The sequence below is a fragment of the Pteropus alecto genome, unplaced genomic scaffold, assembly GCF_000325575.1.
Source record: "Pteropus alecto unplaced genomic scaffold, ASM32557v1 scaffold16, whole genome shotgun sequence".
Taxonomy (NCBI): domain Eukaryota; kingdom Metazoa; phylum Chordata; class Mammalia; order Chiroptera; family Pteropodidae; genus Pteropus; species Pteropus alecto.
Window position 1 is genome coordinate 4,831,999 of NW_006438867.1, and position 21,288 is coordinate 4,853,286.

At 36.7% G+C, this 21,288-nt stretch overlaps 1 protein-coding gene and 1 pseudogene across 5 annotated transcripts; both read right to left on the reverse strand.

Moving 5' to 3' along the window:
- Positions 1–1,842: 1,842 nt before the first annotated feature.
- RFC3 (replication factor C subunit 3) lies at positions 1,843–17,940 on the reverse strand. 5 transcript variants are annotated; one of them, XM_006915819.3, is made up of 10 exons: positions 17,748–17,887; positions 16,097–16,280; positions 15,233–15,370; positions 12,486–12,553; positions 10,643–10,740; positions 8,215–8,396; positions 7,098–7,234; positions 6,910–7,008; positions 3,317–3,386; positions 1,843–2,129 (listed from the first exon to the last, which is right to left on the reverse strand). In XM_006915819.3, exons 3-10 carry the CDS (start codon positions 15,299–15,301, stop codon positions 1,938–1,940), a joined length of 915 nt encoding a protein of 304 aa, XP_006915881.1. In that variant the 5' UTR covers positions 15,302–15,370; positions 16,097–16,280; positions 17,748–17,887; the 3' UTR covers positions 1,843–1,937. The 5 variants fall into 5 exon arrangements, with proteins under 5 accessions (XP_006915881.1, XP_015447932.1, XP_006915880.1 ...); XM_015592446.2 differs by lacking the exon at positions 16,097–16,280 and adding an exon at positions 16,879–17,086 and having other exon boundaries at positions 17,748–17,886; XM_006915818.3 differs by lacking the exon at positions 16,097–16,280 and having other exon boundaries at positions 17,748–17,940.
- A 1,611-nt stretch (positions 17,941–19,551) lies between these two features.
- Positions 19,552–19,670, reverse strand: LOC112482952 (annotated as a pseudogene).
- Positions 19,671–21,288: the final 1,618 nt, after the last annotated feature.

Consider the following 21,288-nt stretch of genomic DNA (forward strand, 5'->3'; position numbering starts at 1 on the left):
AAAGGTCCATTAACAAGTGAATGGGTTTAAAAGTATATACAAACATGTACTGAACAGTAAAATTTTTTTAAATTACTGAAACATGAATACAGATGAATAATAATTCTGAGAGAATAAAGTCTGCACAAAAGACCATACAGTATTTGACACCATTTAAATTCTTGACTAGGTAATACTAACCTCTAATGACAGAAAGCAGATTACTCACTTGGGCCACGGTAGGGGTGGACTGACAGCAAAAGGATATGAAAGGAATTTTTAGGGTGATGGAATCTGTTATCTTGATTTGAATTATACTAAATACATTTATTGAAAATCAAAATGTAGACTTACAATGTCTGTGTTGTATTGCAAAAATTATACTTCTCTATTTCATAGAACAGAGAAAATACCTCTCTCATAGTTGTAAGATTATAATCAAATTATACACATAGACCCAAAGCATATAGGAACCATTTTGGTCGCCATCAATTCTCCACCTAAATGCTTCCTGCTTGTAAGGAGATCTCAAGCTTCCCACACTGCTGTTAAGATAGCTGCTGTTAGGAAGTTCTTCATATGGAACTAAAATCTCTCTCTCTCTAACCTATATCCATTAAGCCTGTGTTCCCCAGACCAGCGGTTCTCAAACTTAGGTGTACATTAGAATCACCTGGAGGGGTGGCACGACAGAGACCACTGAGGCTCACCCCCATAGTTTGATTCAGAAAGTCTGGAATGAGACCTGAGGGTACCTTTCTGTGTTCCCAGGTGATGCTGGTGCTGATCCAAGGAGTCCACCCTGAGGACTGCTCTAAAGAAACGCAAATTATAAGGGTACTCATGCTCCAAGCACATCATTTGAAACACTTGTAGATAGTTACCACATTCTATTTACTTCTTTTTTTTCCAAATTAAAAGTCCTAGCTTTCCCAAATATCACCTTCCTAGTTCTTTTGTTAAAAATCGATATTCCTCCCAACATGGGGGTTCCCAGGACTGAGACGGCCAGTTGTGCTATGACTAGTACCAAAAAAAAAAAACAAAAACAAAAACAAAAAAACGAAAAAGGCAATCGTCATTTCTCTTACCTGAACAGTTTCCCTTAAGGCTAAAACTGTATTAGGTTTTTTTTGGGGTGTACTGCTGTGTCTGCCAATTAAACATTTCCTGATTGTTTATCACAAACTGCTACAAAAGGTTCCTCCAATATCGTTATACAGGCAGTTTAACTTATTTAAAATTAAAACCTTCTTTTATTTCACCTTACTGGTGTAGTTTTTAAATCCTGCTTTTGTCACTCAAAATTAAAGAAACTGTTCAGAGCCTGTCATACAAACTTGTCAAGCAAACCCTCTGTTCCATGAACCAAATATCTGAATAAAAAATGTCTTGTACCAAAGGACAAGACGAATGACACGCTAGTGCACTTGTTTAAAAAGTAATTTCTACAGCAGCATACCTGTGCTTCAGCACTATACAATGCCCATTCTTCAGGAGTCTCAAACACTTAATGAAAACATGCTTATTTCTTACTAGCCAACCCAATACCAAATTTGAATCACTGAGATAAAAGTTGGATTTTGCAGTTTCAATAGAAATGGTGCCTGCAATTTTTCCATATCCACGCTATTGCGTGTAAATTTCCTTCAGCAGGTGAGAGATTAAATAAAAAATGAAAGATTCAACATTGCACACTTGGATAACAAATTATTAAAATAAAATCATGTTCCTGGACTCTGACATTTCTAGTTGTGTTCTTCAAAATATATACTTCAATGAAATAGGAGCAATTCTTTAACTTAGAGGAGAATGATTAATGGTGCACAGATTATATAAAAAAAAAAACACACAAACAGGACATGCTTAAGTAAAGTTAAGTTTATTTTACCTGCAGCTCTTCGAAAATAAACTGAATGTAAATGCTGAGAAATATTAGGAAGATTTACTGATAGGTGTCAGAACATCATGCCTTCCAATCCGTCCTCCATGAACTTCTTATAAAGTGCCATAAATTTGGCCACAAATGCTTCCAAGTGATAAATGGCCTTGCTGCCCAGCTGCAGACGATGCTCATAGTAAGCTGCCATCTGGGCTACTTCTCCTTTCAGTTGTCCATCGCAATTATGTAAAAGTTCTGACAGGAGGCCCTGAAGAGAGATAACTGGTAATTAAAAAAGTAATTATTTAAAAAAACAGTAGCTAAACAAGCTTTATTTCTCTCATTCACAAAAGAAGTGTTAAGTAAAATATGTATTTTTTTTAATTTGTGAAATCTTTAATTCTTTTATATGGAATGACAGTCTTCGTCCAAAAGTCAAAAAATGATTTACCTTTTCTTTAATGTAAAATTATGGTAATTATCTACCATATTCTAAATTCCAAATGTCTATTTAAATGTACAAGGGTGCAAAAATGTAAGGATAAAGATGCTTACTACAACATTAATAATAATAATAATCTATAGACAACCTAATGTTCCAATAGAGTTCACGTTAAAAAAAAAAAAAGTGATATACCAAGAAATCCCATTTAACCATAAAGAGGAATAAAGTAAATTTGTACTGTCATGAAACATCACCATGCTACAAGGTAGACTGAAAACAGTGCAGAACACTATGCAGTTTGTGAAACTAAACACACATATGCTCTCTCTCTCTTTTATGGGCTTATTTCTATGTGAACAGAATAGAGGTCTGTTAAAACTGGCTACAAATTTTATTGAAATGAAAGGGTGGACTTTGATTATCTTTTCTATTTTTGGGATCACTCGAATTTTTTCTTGTAAATATTACAATATAATTTTAATAAATAGAAACAAAAAACCCTGCATTCCCTAAATCTAACAGTCAACCAATCTAGCTAGCTAGCTAGGTTAGCTGCTAGTTCAACTCTAAAGCTGTGCCTTATAATATCCCACAGTCTAGACTCTGCCAACTTCAACCTCATTCCCACCTGCACTGAACCTTGCTATCTGAAATACCTGTTCCCCAGCCATCTATCTACACGGTTCCCTTCTGTTAATCCTCAGAGAAGCTATTACGGCTGTTCCTTAGCCCCGCCCTCCATTATTATCATTTCATCTTACGTCCTTTTTAACACACAACATTCTGAAATCCTCCTGCTTCTTTATTTCCCATTTCGCCCCACTATAATGTAACTTCTTTGAAGGTAGGCCCTCCCCTGTCTTCTTCAACACTCTCCTAATGGTTCCTATCATACAGGAGAGGCTCAATATATACCCACTGAATGAATGAACTGGATAAAAGAGGTGACAGCATTATCTTAGTAATACAGAAGCCCTGTAATCACCTACCCAAAGTCCAAATCAAGTTACCTTCATTATTATTTCAGGAGGAATACAATGAGTCAAAAGCTCATAGAGTCTTCCACGAACTTCAAGGAGTCTACAGAAAACATAATAATTAATATTTTGTGATAAAGAGGTAATTTTCCAAGTACCTACTATGCTGTTTAACTTTATAAATTAATGCAATACAGACATTTTCTTAAATAGCCTGTCATACTTAGGATACATATATAGAAGCTTTTCTTAATTTCAGTTCATTTTTCTAAAAGAAAATGTTCAGAATTCTATTGAAATCAGACAACATTTGTATTCAGGGTTATTAGTCATAATGAAATACCATGAAAGTACCAGAAAGAAATGAAGAATTGAAAAGTGACAGCTGAGTTTATTTCACACCACGGATTTTAATATACTTTAATGACATATCAAGTAACATATTTATTTTCCAAGTAGATGATACCTAGGACACCTAGAAAACAGTCATGAAAAGATTAAAGATCACTCGATCACACAAGTGACAGAAGACTATAAGGATGATGTAATAATATAATGCTACTGCCCAGACTGCAAAGTGAAAAAGCAACTCGGGGAAGCAAAGCTGTCCTGTTATAAAAGGGGCAACACGAGAGGTTCTAGGAAGCGGACCAGGCTGCCTAAGTAAACACGAACATTCCAGGCTCCGAGGCCCGAACCCCAGACCCTTCTCATAACACTTATGGGAGGGAAAGGAGTGAAGGAGGGAAATAGACATTTTAAAACAGTAAGAAAAAAAGCAACAACTAAAATTCTAAATATACATCAAACAAGTACCTTTATCTCTACTATGTATATACTTAACCTACCATAAAGGAGAAAAAAAGCTGTTCTGAATCTTTACTAAAATGATACCGGAGATGTTCCACACTTCGGATTAATCAGGGAAGTGATTATAAAAGATTTCTTAAAAGTTCAAACCCCTTTCCTGGAAATCGAGGAGTATCAAGCTATGCCATAATAAAGCTTACTAAACATTTAAAAAAGAACTAGCATTTTTTGAGTACCTGCTGTGTGCAAGACACTATAACAAATGATTTAAAACAGTCCTCACACCATCTGTGAGTGGGCATTATCTCTGTTTTTTCAGATGAAAAAAATAAGGCTTGGGTAGTTTAAGTTACCTGACAAAGGTGAGCACAGCAGAGCCCTGACTTAAACACAGACAGACCTGTCTTACTCCTAAGTCCAAATGTCTGACCTGGCACTTCTCTAACTCATTACTGTTTGAAGTTCACTGCAGTACACGATTTATTCCTAATACCACTGCTCTCTCTTACTGAAAAGAACTTGAAGTTCAGAAAGGTTAAGGTTTTACCAAAACTCATGTAATTGAGGCAGCACTTTAATTCAGTTCTGACTCCAAAACCCTTGATCCCTCTCGGACATAGTGGTATATCTCAAAAATAAACCTGATTATTAAAGCATAAGAAACATATATGACAAATACTATTGTTATTTTAATAATTATGCATACACCTTATTTTTGAAAAGTTGATTCAGGATATATTTAACTATACACTGTGCTGTAATTATACCATGTTATTTCATGCACGTTTACATGCATCTCATCTTAGTCTGAGGTAATTTCTAATATAACCCAGTTTCTAAAAAATGAATATACTCTACATATACTATGCTTGTGTCATCATTTCTTGAGGGTTACAATTGATAAAGAGTACAAATTCTTCTGTCAGAGAAACATGGTATTCTAGAACTGCCTCTTACTAACTGAATGTCCCTGAATAAGCAACGATCTCCCAAATATCAGTTTTCTTATCTACAAAATAGAGAGTAATGATACTTTCTTCATAGATCTGTTATATGACTTGAAATAACATAGTATAAGAACGGACATAATAATTATCTGCTAAATGTTAGCTGCTATTCAAATTAGAAAATTATGACTTTCCTAAGACAAACAAAAATCGAGACTGTAAATATTACGGCAAGACTAAGAGGTCAAAAATCAGAAGCAGTCATTTGGTACTGTGTGGCAATGATCGGAATGACAGCGGTCCTTCCAATACTTTTGGCCAGCCCCAAGGATTTCTGGAATTGAGAGAAATTTCTTGTTACACAGTACAATGCAATCAATCCCTACAACTGTTAGTTTCCACTGGAAACAGCAGCACCTCTGCTGGAACAAGTTCATTTATGAGCTGCCAAAACCTGTGTGGAAAATTGGAGGAAAGGGTAGCCTCAGGTAGAAGAATTAAGGAGCAATGATCAACTAAAGTCTTAAGAATGCATCTAATAACTGTTGAATATTTCAACATCTGTAACTAAATCTCTTAAAAGTAGGAAAGTTCTACCACTGCCACCAGTTTTTCTATAAAATCAGAAAGAAAAACAAGAAAGTCTTCTTCAATGTGGAAATATTTTATAAAAGAACAAGACCTGTAAGGCATGCTGTTTGAATGTTACCTCTTTAAAGGCTGAGATTCTTTACTGATCTACATTTTACACAATAGAATGCACATTTTTTTTCTAAAGTCAAGGTTTCTTTTCCAAAAAGACTACTTATGATGTTTGGTACTTTTTTAAAACTATTAATTTCTTCAACCAAAATAACTGATTTATAGGAATTCAAAGCAAACCTTGATTAAATACTAAGTACCCATTACGTATGTCTATTCGCCTCCACTTATCTGTGTGATAGCCAGAAGAATATGTGATAATCCCTTTAAAGAGTCTCTTATAAAAATTGGAATTCATCAGATATATCACCCAAGAGGAGGAATATGGGATATTCCTCTCATGATAATGTTCACATAAACCAGTGAAGTTCACATTTTCGTGACTGCACTGTTTGTTTTCTAAAACAATCAACTACTTTCTCTAAGTCTAAAAATGGTTTCTAGTTCTGACAAACAATAAGAATAGGAGACTGGGTCTCAGCGAGCCTAAGGAATCTTCCCCAGGCTTCCCAAAGGTGGTGGGCCTTCAGACTGTCACTCTTCATTTGGAGAACAGACTGCCCTTCTCAAAGCTGTCACAAATCAAACAACCAGTGGTTGAAATATTTTCAGTATGGCCACTACTAAATCGATCCAAATAGAAATAAATGGAAACAACCGTGCACCAAATGTGCCTCCAAACCCTTCCTAAATGCTGACAACATATACACAATATTCTTCTTAACAGATCCTATCATCACACCTAAAAATCTGTAGAAGACTAGAAGTCTGACTCAGTCTGGTATCCTTCTAGCTTTTGATGCATCAATTGCAAAGTTATATATTGTTCTTTTGAATATTAAAAAACTAGACACATTATGCTATGTATTAATTTTAAGTCACCTGAGAACCTAAAAGAAAAACTAAAAACTCCAAGATAAGTTTTAATTTATAAGTTCCACATTTACATGTGAACAGCTTAACAGAAGCCATGATACCACACACCCACTTTTCTGAACCACTAAATTTCTAAAATTAATCCTACCTTTTCTTTAAAAAGTTGAGTTTTTAGAGTCAAGATTTAATTATTCTAAATTGCAAGGTGTTAGTATAAAACTGCTAACCTGAAACTCAGAGTATCTACACTACCTCGATGGCCACTTTCATGGTCACCTTTTACACCGTTACCTTTGTGGAGTCTGCTGACTGACGATAGCATTGGCGGTCTCCCTCAGATACACCTCCCAATCTGTTTCAGGGACCTCTTGATCTGCAGTAAAAGGATATCTACACGACAAAAAAAGAACATGATAAATTGAATGGAAGTGTGCTTATTTTTCAGAAAGTGTTCTGTGCTAACTGCCCCTTTCACTCACTGCTGCACTCTGCAGGCTTCACACATGAGGAGGGCTTTTCTGAGATTCCTGCAGGACTTCTCTGCAAGTCTATAAGCCAGCTGTGGAGGAAGAGTCAGACCTTCCTTCTTGCACACAGATGATAACACATGACAAATCTACAAATAAAATAATTAACAAAAATGGGCCATCTGTCAAACAGCATATCGAGACAATTTCTGTTAATAACATCTTTATAAGCCTTTTTTTGGGGGCGGGGAGGGTCACTATCCTACCCTAACCCACATGCTCCTTTAGCAGGAAGTCAGGGGTCTAGCCTAGCTGTCAGAAAGAGCAAGCAGCCAGCCTTGCAACTGGATGAAGACCTAGTCCCAGGTCCAAGCCTGCCAGCCTCCTCGAGACAGCTGGAGGAGACACAGGGTCCCAGGTCGGTAGCAAGAGCAGAGCTGCCAAGTAGAGCCACATGGGCTGAATTCTGCACAACTCAAGGGGTGTTATTTGCATGGACTCAGACATGAATGGTGCCTGTGGGAGTGGTGTACCCTAGTAGTCCTGCCTGCTTTATTGACCCTTTTAACTGTATCACTCCCCAAATTTTTACAAGTGAAATTTAAAATATAGGTATTTTACCACTTTGCAACTAATACAAAGTCACATATTATCCCTATTTTGCATAAAATTGCCCCAAATACTGACAGGAAGGCTGCTTATTTTGAGAATCAGTAGTTTTACTAATAGCTATTAAGAATGACAAATATACATACACACACACATACATATGTTGTTTCACACTAACTTTGGTCCCCTACCTAGGGAGTAGGTATTCCCGCATCATTTCCTTGCAAAATCTATTTCTTCCATACTCAAGTCTCCTCCAAAGCCAATTAAATCAGGTTGAGGTAGAAGATACTAAATAACTAGCCCTTCCCTAGTTTAGTAAAATTTATAATATCTACTTGTTTACAGTAAAAGATGATTTAAAGAGAAGAATACTTTCTATATACTGGTGTCTGATATTTACTACTATATATATTGATTTGTACATCTTTTAATGATTCGCATTCAGACCACAGCTGTTCCTGAATTAATAACACACCTCACTGTGTCTTTATAGAAACAAAGACAGAACGTGACTTACATCTTCAATGCTGGGAGCAGGCACACGAACTGCCAGGCACCTACTACGAATAGGTGGTATCACTTTAGATGTAGAATTGCAACATAAGATCAATCTGCAGGTGGACATATACTTTTCCATGGTTCGGCGCAAGGCATGTTGAGCATCTTTCGTGAGTTTGTCAACCTCTGTCAATAAAACCACTGAGACGAGGAGAAACAAAACAAACTTAAACCTGAATATCTCTCTTTCTCCTCCTCCTCGTTATTCAGAGTGAAATTCTAAATAATCCCTCAATACTACTCCTCCATTAGGCAAGGACTTATAAAAGTTGTGGGTATGATGAAAATCATTTATTTTTTTATTTTTAAAATTCTAAAATCAAACAAGCCTAAGAAACTCTACGCTAAATGAAGTGAAAGAGGTTGCTTTGCTGTAGAATGACTTCACTGTAGGCTTTGTTGTATTTACATGCACTAAAAATCACCAAGATGGGTGTACCGTGCTATATTTCCCCAAAATATTTTATCCCAGAGGCACATCTGTGGAACATCTTAAAACAGCAATCTAAGGAATATACTTTGGGCGAAAACTGGCACAAGCGATGTAGCCAACAAGGCATAAAGCTATCTGGTCACTTGTACAGTAAGTTTCCACCTGGCAATAATCAAGGATTGGCCTTAAAGCGTTTCAGCAATAACATGTAGGTAGCAACTGAATCCAACTGTTGTATTTTTCATGACATTAAATTATTTCCAGAAGATAGCAGCGCTAGCATTGTTGCATTTGAATCTTTTCCATACAGACAGACAGAACCAGAGATTTTAAGACCAAAGACCCATAGACAACATTTATATCAAAACTAAGTGACAAGTTTTAACTAAGAATCCCAAGTGTGAGCAAGTGAGAACTACGTGTGGGAGGAAATGGCCGGGATCCCCTGGGTTTCTGACAGCCTTTAGGACAGAGCCCCAAACCGCCCACAGGAACCCACAGGGAAGCATCAAGGGCCTGAGAACAGCACCCACGGGGCTCAATCCATGGTCAAGAGCAATGGAACCAGGATGCAGTAGGTGTGGACAGAAAAGCAGACTGAAAATAACAAAAGGAAGTACCCTGCACAATAAGGAGCATCTCTGAAACAGAATCCAAACTGAACAGAACAGGAAAAACAGACAAGGAGGCTGATCCAGAAATATGACAAAAATCGCATCAAACAAAAGGTACTATAGACCACTGATACAAAAATAAATCTGGTAGGCAGAAAACAGCAGCATATTTTAAAAATTTACACATTGTGACCAAGTGAGGTTTACTCCAGAAACGCCAAAATCCAGCAATTAACTGTGGAGAAACCTTAAGGCTCTCTCACTTTGGTCATAAAAACATCATCATCCACTCTCTCTACTATTAAACACTGTACTGGAGCTGCTGGCAAACATAATTAAACAAGAGAAAGTATTTAAAGCCATACAAATCAGAAGAGAAAAAAACTCAGTTAGATGATATGAATATATGTCTGAAAAACACAAAAGAAACAATAGGAAGACTATTATAAACAATAAGAATTTAATAATATACGATATAAAATGAAGATATAAACATCAAAAGGTATCATATATGTAAACAAAGTAAATATAAGAGAAGACGCCATTTATAGTAGCAAAAATAAGTAAATATAAATTTATGTTGAAATACGGAGACTGAGGAGGAAAGATAAGAAAAAGCGTAGGCAAATCAAAAAACATGAAAATGAGCAACAAAGGAAAATTATTACACTTACTAAAGAAAAACAAAACACAACTTATTTTCTCTGCTTAAACTGACAAAAATTAATTATCCGCAGCACTGACAAACATTGAGAAGGAATGGGCATTCCCCATTACTGCTGATGGTTGTATAAACCTATACCTTATTACAGATGAAGAATTTGGCAAAATATATCAAAAGCATTAAGTGTTGGCATATTTATCATCACAAAATCTTCTATAAGATGATTAATGACGCTGGAAGGTAATGACGAAAGTGTAACAATAATTGTCTCTGGATGGTAAAATTATAGATGATTTTAATCTTCCTGTTGATTCAAATATGTGATAACGAACATATAGCTTTGGTCCTAAGAACAGCTGTTCTTCAATTCTGTAATTTCTATTAAATAAAGTGTTTTTCATTATTCATCTAGTTCCAACAAATGGGTGGCACCAACATCCTCTTTCTGCCAAAATTCAATTGCACTGGATAACAAACTCCTAAGCCCAGAGATCATGCCTCTCTTATTCACTTTTAGATACCTACCCCCGCAAAAATGTAGCATAATGCTTGGCAAAGAACAGGAAGTTAACATTTGCTAAATGGATGAAATTTATAACTTCCCACTATATTTGCTCTCATACTCATTGCTTATAATGTGAGTGTCTTAACAAAAAGAAATCTTTTTACTACGTACCTTTAAAGTCTCTTTGAGAATTTGTTTCAAGTTGCTGAGATTGTGCCACTGTTTTCAACATCTCCTGAATTACTACCCGGTCACTATTTCCAGCATCACTATGCAAGACAAAAATAATGGTAAATACATATATATATATAAACATAATATAAATATATATAAATAACTTGATAGTATCATGCCCTTAATCTATTATAAGACAATGCTTAAGATTTTAATCAAAATTAATAACACCTAATAATTCACAACACTTTAAAAGTGAAATATTTTAGGGTTATTATACGGTATTCCAATACTGAATTACAATTTAATTAACGTCACTGAAAACACTAAATGTTCTTTTAAGTTTACTGTTATTTAAAAGGAGCACTAATAATTAAGTTTGTTAAATACTCTAACACTTCTGTACCAATTATAGTTAATACCTAGTTACAGTTAATTTCTTAATTATCTATAATTACTCAAAATATAAAAACAAATCTTTGAAACACAAATTTAATCTCCATTCCTCTTTCCCATCATCGAAATTCAAAGGTCTGAGAGAGGACAAGGCTTGACAAGTCTGCTCCCAGTAGGAGCATGGAGCTGATTCCCTCGGCAAGAGAATGCGATAAGCAAATGGAGTTTAAGATAAGCTGTTGACTTACTATTGGCATTATCTGTTATTTAATGTCTACATTACTGCTTTGGCATTTAAGTCACGCACCTCACAAACCAACAGAAGTCACCTGGTTAATTTAGGCTGAATGTCAATTTAGAACACCTGAAAAACAATCCGCTTCATCTCTAATTGACTGTTCTTGCGATAGAGGAACTCACAATGAGAAAGAGGGCAAAGCAATCAGCTTTTACATTATTCTCCCAGTCATCAAGTCTTTCTCAATTCACTATTATTAGATCAATACACCTAGAGTGTCTTTTATGTTCATTTCCTAGTTAAAAACCCAAAATATTTTCCTTTTGTCTATGTAACTAATGCTTTCTCTATTTTTATGATCAAACTCTTCCCATCAACCTTACTTCTCTTAATTTTCTTTGACGTACTCAGGGAAAATATCTGTTTGTTACGGTTGTTTTGAGGACTACATATAGTAAACCATTTAAAACTTCTCACAAGGTGCTTTATACCAAATATTACCTTGTAACTCTCTTCCTGCAACCCCACTCAGTCTCAAAACAGATGTTCATTCTTGTCTCTGTGCCAGTGCTCATAAAGGTACCTTTGCCTGATGATGTCCTCGATTCTGTTCTCCTTCAAGAACATATCAGGCCCCGGAGAAGCCTGAAGCCTTACCCAACTTTGCTCCCAATACAATCATTTTTACACCATTTAACTTAAGCAGTATATATCTGCTATGACATGAGTGTTCAATGTGCCTCCAACAAGATCCTAACCTTGTTATCTCATGATAGATAAGACAGATGTTGGTTGGTGGACTATTATAATACCCTCTAATCAAGAAATTGAAACAAAGGAGTGGCAAAGATATGGTTACCCCAAATCGCCTTGTGAAATATTCATTCCGGATATTACAAACTTTTTAGACATACTTTGCTCATCAGTTCTGAATGAGGCAACATATTTTTTAAAAAACTTACTATGTAATGCACTTCAAATAAAGCACTGAGCTCAGTAGAAAATTTAATTATTAAAATTATTTGACTGAGGGGGACTCAGAGAGAAGGCAAAGCGGAAAGGTTCTCGGCTCTCTATTTCACACGGGGCACTGTTTTATATACTGTGTTTCTACAAATGATTTTATTCCAAGAAAAGGTTCTACTCTTTAAAAAGTCTGAATACCACTATTCTAAAAATGCTTATTTCTATATAGTAGCAACTTACCTGGGATTAACTTCAAGGTGGTAATTGCTTGCAATGGTGCTAATTTCAATTTTCTTTTTAGATGGAGTCTGTGAACAAAGAAAACATATTTTTAACACTTATTTATTGGCTATTTCTCCTCTGTTCTGTATTTCACCGTTTTAATTACATCAACAATTTATGCATACTAAAATAAAATGTTATACAGAACCACCATCAATGTTTTAACTTCATTAACCCCGTTCTTTTCTTAATGTGTAAACATATGATTTTATATAAATTGGGTCATACAGTTTTGTGATTTTATATAAATTGGGTTATACATAGTTTTGTGATTACATTTTCCGAATCATCCCATTACCAGATTATCTTTGTACACAATCTGCACGTCCTTTCCCAACCTTCTCCATAACACACAAAAATAAGTACACAAATACATATATAGAACATTAGTGTTTCTTGTAAAAAATAAAAGAGGCAATCACATATATTTCCCTGCATTTTGCTTTTCCTACTTAATGCATTTAGGCAATCCCTCTCAGACCACTGGTATAGGGTGTTACAGTTGCATAGCAACCTATAACATGGATTTCCCCAAGTCAGTCATACTGGTGGGCATTTTGTTTCATGTTTTTTGCTGTCTGAAACAATTCCACCATTAACATCCTTGTATATATGTCTCATGCACATCTCATTTCTATGAAATAGATTCCCAATAAAGAATCTGCTGGATTGAAGGGGATGTTTTCAAAACTTTTATATGTGTGTCTATACATATAACCAGCCTGCTTTCCATAAAAAAAAATCTAACAATTCAGTTTTCTACTAGCAACAAATATTCTTCCTCAACATTCACCGTGTGCAGGTTTCACATGCCTTTGATTGTTGCCAATTTGATAAGTTTATTATACATACTATAATATACATGAGATATATGTAAAGTAGTGTATTATATATATGATAGTACATATCCTAAAGAGTACATATAATAGACTTACTCTGCTTCTCCTCAACTACCAGAAAGGTCAACACCTTTACATGTTTCTCTTCTGTGACTTTTTATTCCATTTCTGACAGGCTGTCTTCCACCTTTGTCAATTTGTAAAATCTTTTACCTAACATGTTCCTTTCAAATATTTTTTGACAATCATTCATTTTTCTATAGATTTTGTGCTATCTTCATTCAAACTTTTAAAATTTATATATATCCAGGTATCTATTTCTTTTCTTCTATATCTTCCATGTTTTCTATTAAAAGGTATTCCTGACACATAGGCTATTTATATAGTCTGAGGCATTTTATTCTAAGACATTTAGTGTCTCTCTTTAACATTTAAATCTTTACTTCATCTAGAATTTATCTTTATAAACTAGGCATCATATAGATTCAATTTTATTTTCTTCTTGGTAGATAACTTCGTTGGCATTTTGTGCTGACTTATCCTTTTCCTATTGATTTGAAATAGTCTTATTTCTGAACTCCCTATCAGTTCCACTGATCTAATTCCTATTCTCATTCTTATACAGTATTATTTTGATTATAGTAGCTTTACAATATGATGTAACACTTGTTCACACAAGTCCCACTGCGCAAACCTTTTTTATAATTAGTTCAGCTAGTCTCAGCAATGTATTCTTTCATATGTACTTTAAGATAATTTCATACCATTAAAAACAAGTTGAATTTTAACTGAATTTCACTGAAATTTATCCTATAACTTGGGGGGAGAAGAGACACTTTTAAATATTAAGCCACCCATCTGAGAACATGATACATCTTTCCATTTGATCAGTTGTTTTTGTGCTTTTATATTAGTTTTCTTCCTACAGATCCCACACCTTTTTTGTTAAATTTGTCCCTGCATATTTTATAAGCAATGCATCTAAATACGAGGTATTCAATATTAGCCTAAAATCTATTTATCCTCTTATTTTATTAATAGCACTATTATCCATATAGTCAGGGTACATTTTTTCAATGTCTGCTATGTATAAGACAGTATACCAGCGGCTATGAAAGATATGAAAATAAATATGCCTTGTCCTCTACATAATTAAAAACAAAATCTTGTCAAAATAGAAGACATATAAATAACTATAATAAAATATAACTATAAGGCAAAATGAAGTACTTTAAAAGTATAAACTGAGTTGTAGGAGGAAAAATTAATTCTAATGGGGTTAGAGGGCACTCCGAGAGGAAGCATTCCAGGCAGACCTTAAACATGGTCTCTGAGGAGAGTACGAAAGTGCGCTGCTCAGTATGAGGCTGGAAGCTCAGCCAGGGCAAGATCACAAGAACATTCAACGTCCTGGAGCTCCGTGCCCTCTTTCCCAGTCAGTCAGCCGCCCAATCCTTATAAGTAGCCTGATTCCACATTTAAAATTTTCCTCCAAATCATTCCCTTTCTTTCTATGCCCACTATTGCTCCGAAAACAATGAATTTTAAAAACGTGAGTTCTAGTTCCAGCTGAGCCACTGGTTTCCTACGTAATCTAAAATGAATCCAACCACTCTCATTTTATCTCAAATCTTCTGTTGCTCATATTTCTTTTAAAATGTAACTGACTTTGGTCTGGTTATCATAGTTAAGTCTATAAATCAGTAGCTCTCAATCTTGTGCACCAGGATTACCTGTGAAATTCTTACTTAAAATCACACAGGAGGCAGAAATGTGGGGTGGGGGGAGGGAGGGTGCGCACAGATGATGAGGACTGAGATTCCGTGCTATAAATATTTGGAATGGGCCTCAGAGTGAAATGCTTACTGTGATGGTCTGATGTTCAATTCTCAGCTTTTCTACTCCAACACCATAAAGTTCACGTAGAATACACATAATTCTTGTCTTTTTACCAGCACCTGACGGTCCATAAACTAACAGATGGGGAAAATCACCACACTGCACCTGGAAAAAAAAAGATCGAGGCATTTTCCCTAATCACATAACTGTTCTAGGTAGAATTAAACTACTTTTTAAGTATCAATATTTTACATCTCTGCCTGTAAAATTTCAAATATGTGTGTGTATATGAGTATACATAAACAGATGTTTTTAAAATTAACTCTGGAATGTTGATTATTCCCTGGCATTAATTTTATATAATTATACACCTAGCATAGTAAATGCAATACACCACCATATGCTAGAAAGCAAGAACTCCCAAACCTGGCTAACTGTCAGAATCTCCTAGAGAACTTCTTAAAAGACTAATTGATAACTGAACCCCATCCATGAGATTATGAATCAATAACTGAGATTAATGCCTATCTTCTACAGTCCCTTTGATAAGAATTGAGTGCATTTGGTTTATTTGGGAGGTAAAGGAAAATTCTGCAGATAATTCTGCAAGGAAAGGAAGACAAAATGTATTATCAATTTAAATACCACTCTGGGCACCTGGGCCTCGATCCTGCTGGGGATACTCTTGAAGTCAGTGTTAAAATACACAACAGCATTAACACACTCAAGGGGTGTGGAGGCTGGAGTCTGATAAGCCATTTTCTCATCAATCCTTTGTTGAAGCCTGACTAGGAAAGTGGATGGGGAGGGGGCGGGCATTATGTCAGCAAGAGAAAGCCTTCAGCAAGTGCAAATACAGAGAATTAGAAACCCGTCTGTGTGTGCACTTACAAGAACAAAGGGGTGGAGTAGGGCACTGGCAGAGATGCACTGCAGTACAAGAGTGTGTGTGTGAGTTCAAAAAGCTTCTCAGGTGAGTTTGATGATCAGTCCTTTTTAGGAATCAGTAATACCAAGGCTATAAAGATGATGAGAACACGTCTGCATCTCAGGTGTATCTCGTGGACCAAAAGTTCTTAAAGTAATTAAAGAAAAAAATGAAATAAGTACCTTAACAGAAGTGCTTATTACTGTAAATTTTAATACTTTGTACACTCATCTATCTCTGGCACTGAAAAAAAAGTCTCAAGGAAAGGAACTAGTCACCTAATACAGTGCATGGAAAATAGTATGTACTTCACAAATATTTGCTGCCTTTTTTTAAAACTTAAATCAAAATTAAATGTTTCAGTTTTATTAAGTAGTAGATTCAACAGCAAACAGGCAAACATTTGTTCAAAGCAAATCTATTAACACATAAGACCAACATATTAAATAATTGTACAAAACATGTATTCCACATTCTATTTTGAAAAAAGCCATCGAAAGTAAAATAAAATGTATCCTATGTCTAAGAAAATCGAAGTGAAAGGTATTGTGAGAAAATGTAATTTGTCTATAAGTGTATATCTGTAATAGATTTATTTTAAATTAGCATAGATGGAATACTAATAATTAAAGAGAAAAAAAAACACCTATCTCACCCCACTCTCAACTTTTGTAATAAATTTCATATAAAAGGATGGAATCCTTTTTTTATTATTTTTCATTTTTAAAAAAGTACTTAAAAGTACCTGTAGTTCTGAAAATGGTGGGTAATGGAAGACCAGAGTGCTGAGCAAAAACACTTCCATCAGCACATGGGACTTTTAGGTCCTTAAAAGGAGTCGATAAACGGCTTCCACAGATGCTAGATTTTTCTCAAGACCCTTCTTCCCTCTCCATTCTCTACAAAATTCAATTTGCTTCTCATAAAACATTGTCATTAGCCACTTTTAGGAACTAGAACATAAAAACAGGCATCAGGATGGAGGAGACAATTCTTCCGTAAGGAATTAAACTCAAGGAAAACCTAATACAACCTATTTCAGAATCAGAAACTAATAAATCCAATATCCTATTCGTAAATGATAATGATACCAGAAAACTTTAAGTGTGTTAAAAAGTCAGATGATGTCCCTTCTCTACTCCAAGCCCTCCAATGGTTTCCCATCCCACTCTATAGGATTTACTGGCTCTGCACCCAGGCCCCGCCATACACCCCGTTTTCTACTACTCTTCCCGCTGGCCCGCTATTACCCAGCTACATCGGCCTCCCCGAGACTCCTGTAAGTCTGTGCGCAGTCCTGCCTCAGGGATCCTGCACTCGCTGTTCCCGCTGCCTGTTTCACTCCGTCCAAATTTATCGAGGGCTTTCTCACTTCATTCAAGACTTGGCTCGGATAACAATTCTCAGTGGGCCTTTCCTTCTTTACGAGCACAACCCTCGCCCGCACACTCTTGCCCCTTCCCTGTTTTATTTATTTCCACAGCGTCTGTCACCTTCTGAAGCGACAGGGGCACGCACCCCGCTCCCCGGGGACGCGACCCCCGCGAGCTGGGGGCCGCCTCTCTTCCCGCCTCGCCCCGCCCCCTGCTCTCCGCGCCGCGTCCGCAGACTCACCAGGTTGCGCAGCTGGGCCGCCTGCTCCTTGTGATAGTCCAGCCGTCCCAAGGAGCAAGGCCGGTATTTGTCCACCCAGAGGCTCATATCGCCTCGAGCTCCCGGGATCCGACGCTTGAAAGTCCCGCGCGCGCGCGGGCCCGGTACCCAGACGGGAAGACAAGGCTTCCCGCGAGCTCCAAATCACGTGACGTCACTACCGGCCGCGACGTAAACAACTTACGGCGGCGAGGACTACGGGAGCCTAGTGCGGACAGAATTAGCCGCCGCGTCGGCGTCATGCGGTTATTAATGGTCGTTGTTTTATTTGGGCATTTTCCCTTTGTTCTCGCTCGGTGTGATAGTCCAGAAACTATTCAACAAAATTGGAAATTTGGCTCCAATACTTTAGTCATGTCTCCAGGTGCCTCAGAGAAGCCACTAGCCTCTTCTATTATTCATACGTTCTTCAGAAACCTGCAAAATATTTACTATGTGGAGCTTTGTTCTTGACGCTAGGATTTTACGGTTTGGGGCTTTCTCACTCGGCAGGCACCCAATAAAGCTTTATTGAAGAAATAGCTAAAAACGAAATCTAATCTTTACTATCCCTACCTCCATTTCTCAAGGTTCTTAGGGTTGAAAGTAAACGAACCTAAAGGTCATGAAAACTGCAGAAATTTGGCCTGTAGGAGAGAAGACGTAAGGCGAACAAACTGTTCTAAGTCCATAATGTTTGGAAGACCTGATTCAAATGAGAAAAATGTAAAAACCTTGGGAAAATATTTTGCATATCTAGCCTAGTAAAACTTTCGTTGTGCCCCTCAAACTGCTCCCCTCAAATGCACTTTTGTGGTCGTACATAATGTTAACTACTTATTCAATTTATGCTTTTAGTTTATATATCGTTCAGAATCCTAAAGGCTGTCATTTGATGGAGAGTTAGCACAGTACAGGAATTAATTTTTAGATATCTTTAATAAACTTCTATCAATGTGCCCCCTCTCATTTATTAAACACTTATTTTACTCTTTTATGAATCATCATACTTCTGTAAATGTTACAGTTATTCCTGTGAAATATTATTGGGCACAATTAATAACACTACCAAGTATAAGATATGATCCCTGTTCTCAAGAAACTTTCCAAATCAAGCCTGGGACGCATCTACTTCAAGGCCTTTGCACTTACTAGTTCCTCTTCCTGGACAATTTTTGTTCAAATGTCAACAGAGCTGGGTCTCTTGCTTCCTTCAAAGTCATCTCCTCAGTGAGGCCTTCCTAATCACCTTATTTAACACTACAAAGCTCTCTACACTCTTCTCCTTTTGAATTGGGATGGAGAGAAAGTGTTTGAAATTAGAAGGTAAAGGAAATCAGAATTAAGAGTATTGAAGCATCATCTACATGGATATTGAAATCACGATAAGTATAATGGAAATAATTATTCAGATGAAGAAAATGAACCGTGTGCTGAAATGATTAGTGAGTTGACAGAAGTAACCATAAGCGTAACAGACAACGGCGAGGAGGGGTGGGTAGTAGAGAGTGGAATCTGATGACATGTGTTTTCAAAGTTGCCAGAGGTTCTAAGGAAGGAGAAATGGTGTGGGGAGACAACACACAGAGAGACACTTAGCTCACCTAGGGTTGTCAGATTTCACAAAAATACAGTAGGCCCAATTTAATTTGAATTTCGGATAACCTTTTATTTTATTTTTTTATTTTTATTTTATTTTATTTTATTTTAGGCGAGGCAACCCTTGGTTGACCTCACAGATTGCAAGGACGTTGTCAGCTTACAATCCCTTATTTTTTATTTTTTATGGCTACAGCACCTGATCTTCCTAGGTGGTCTCCCATCCAAGTATTAACCAGGCCCGACCCTGCTTAGCTTCCGAGATCAGACAGGATCGAGCTTGTTCAGGGTGGCATGGCCATAGACCAGATAACTTTTTAGTATTACTAAATATTACTGCAAGTATCACATGGGCATACTTACACACACACACACACACACACACACACCGGGCATACTTACACACACACACACAAAATCATTATTTATCTGAAATTAAAATCTAATTGGGAGTCCTGTATTTTATCTGGCAATCCTACTCCAGACCCTTGAATATATGGGATGTGAGAAATGGCTGCAGTGGAAATAAGATCCTCATGGGAGAGCCAGAACATGAGAGAAGTCTTCAAGAAGAGGTTATGAATAAAAACAGTGGCCAGCAAACTGCAGTTCCAATAATTCAATGGCTCAGCTCTAAAATGGGGTCGATGAAACCTGCTTTACATGGCTCATTTGATGATTAAGTGAGATCATGTAAATACCAACCGCAAAGAAGTCACTCAATAATTAGCAGTTATATTTTATTGAGAAGAAACATATTCACAGTGATATAGGATGAGCGGGCATGAATACTGTACGGAGATAATAAGAACACATCAAGGTGAAATCTGCACTGAGCTTATCTGAACAAAAGTGATAAAGCTGTCAACTTGTACCTGTCACTGAGAGCTACCAATCGAACTTTCCAAAGGCCCTTAAGATGAAGGATTGTGTTACCTGGACTTTTCTGCTCCTAACCCTTGGCACTTTATCCCAGTTCACCTCTCTGGGGCAAACCTGTAATCGTTCTTGACAGAATCAGGAGTAAGTTCCTTCTACAGGCTGAACCTTAATTTTGGTTCTTTAATGAGATCTAATGAGGCAGGTATATCATGATCTAAGAAGCCCAGAGACTAGTCAAAAGGGTATATGCCATTTTACTTCCTTTAAAAATATGTGCTTACTGAATGACCTCTAGTACCACAGTAAATTTCGTTCTAATTTTATTTTGTTTTTAATACAAAAATTGTTTCCCTTCTAAATGTATATTTTCCTTTCCTTATGGTAAACCTATCGATTACATTGCAATGGAAAAGGAAGGCCTCTGAAATACTGTATTGCAAAAACAAAGGCAATCTACAGCTATGGCGCACTACAACATAGACTATTTAGTCACATGAAGCACTCTTGCTCATGACCTAAGTGTCCTAGATAGACTTCTGCACCTGTCGCGTGTGAACTGGCACTGCTGGTATCCCTGGCTCTGAGGAGCGTCTCAGGATGGCGGGTGTTGGTCGTGAACAACGGGAATGCGGGTGCCATAAATTAGAGAGCTTGAAGGGTCTTCTTCCGCTGCTCTCTGAGCCATGGGACCATGCAATGACATCCATCCAAACAGGAGTCCGAGCACAAGATTCAGATCCACGCCTGGATGAAAGGACTGGAGAGTCAGAGCAGCTGACACCATATGGTGCTTTTATATTCTAAGTATTGTTATTTATGTTTTTATACATATGCGTACCTGTGCATCCACAGTCCTGATCAAGATATGGAACATTTCCACCACCCTAGGAAGCTCCCTCATACCCCTTCCCTAGGAAGCTCCCTCATATCCCTTCCCTTTCAATATGTCCCCGCAGTAGATGCCACTCTAAATTCTATCATCGTATATTATTTTCTCAATTCTTAATCTTCATATGAATGAAATTGTATAGCGTATTCTCTT

What these genes read in the sequence shown, in the direction of transcription:
- RFC3 (XM_006915818.3), bottom strand. Translation starts at nt 17,834, where the DNA reads ATGAGCCTCTGGGTGGACAAATACCGGCCTTGCTCCTTGGGACGGCTG. An exon ending in TTGAACATCAGACCATCACA is followed by an intron (nt 12,554 to 15,232) that starts GTAAGCATTTCA and finishes CTTTGTTCACAG; the next exon opens with ACTCCATCTAAAAAGAAAAT. An exon ending in CACCTTGAAGTTAATCCCAG is followed by an intron (nt 10,741 to 12,485) that starts GTAAGTTGCTAC and finishes TGTCTTGCATAG; the next exon opens with TGATGCTGGAAATAGTGACC.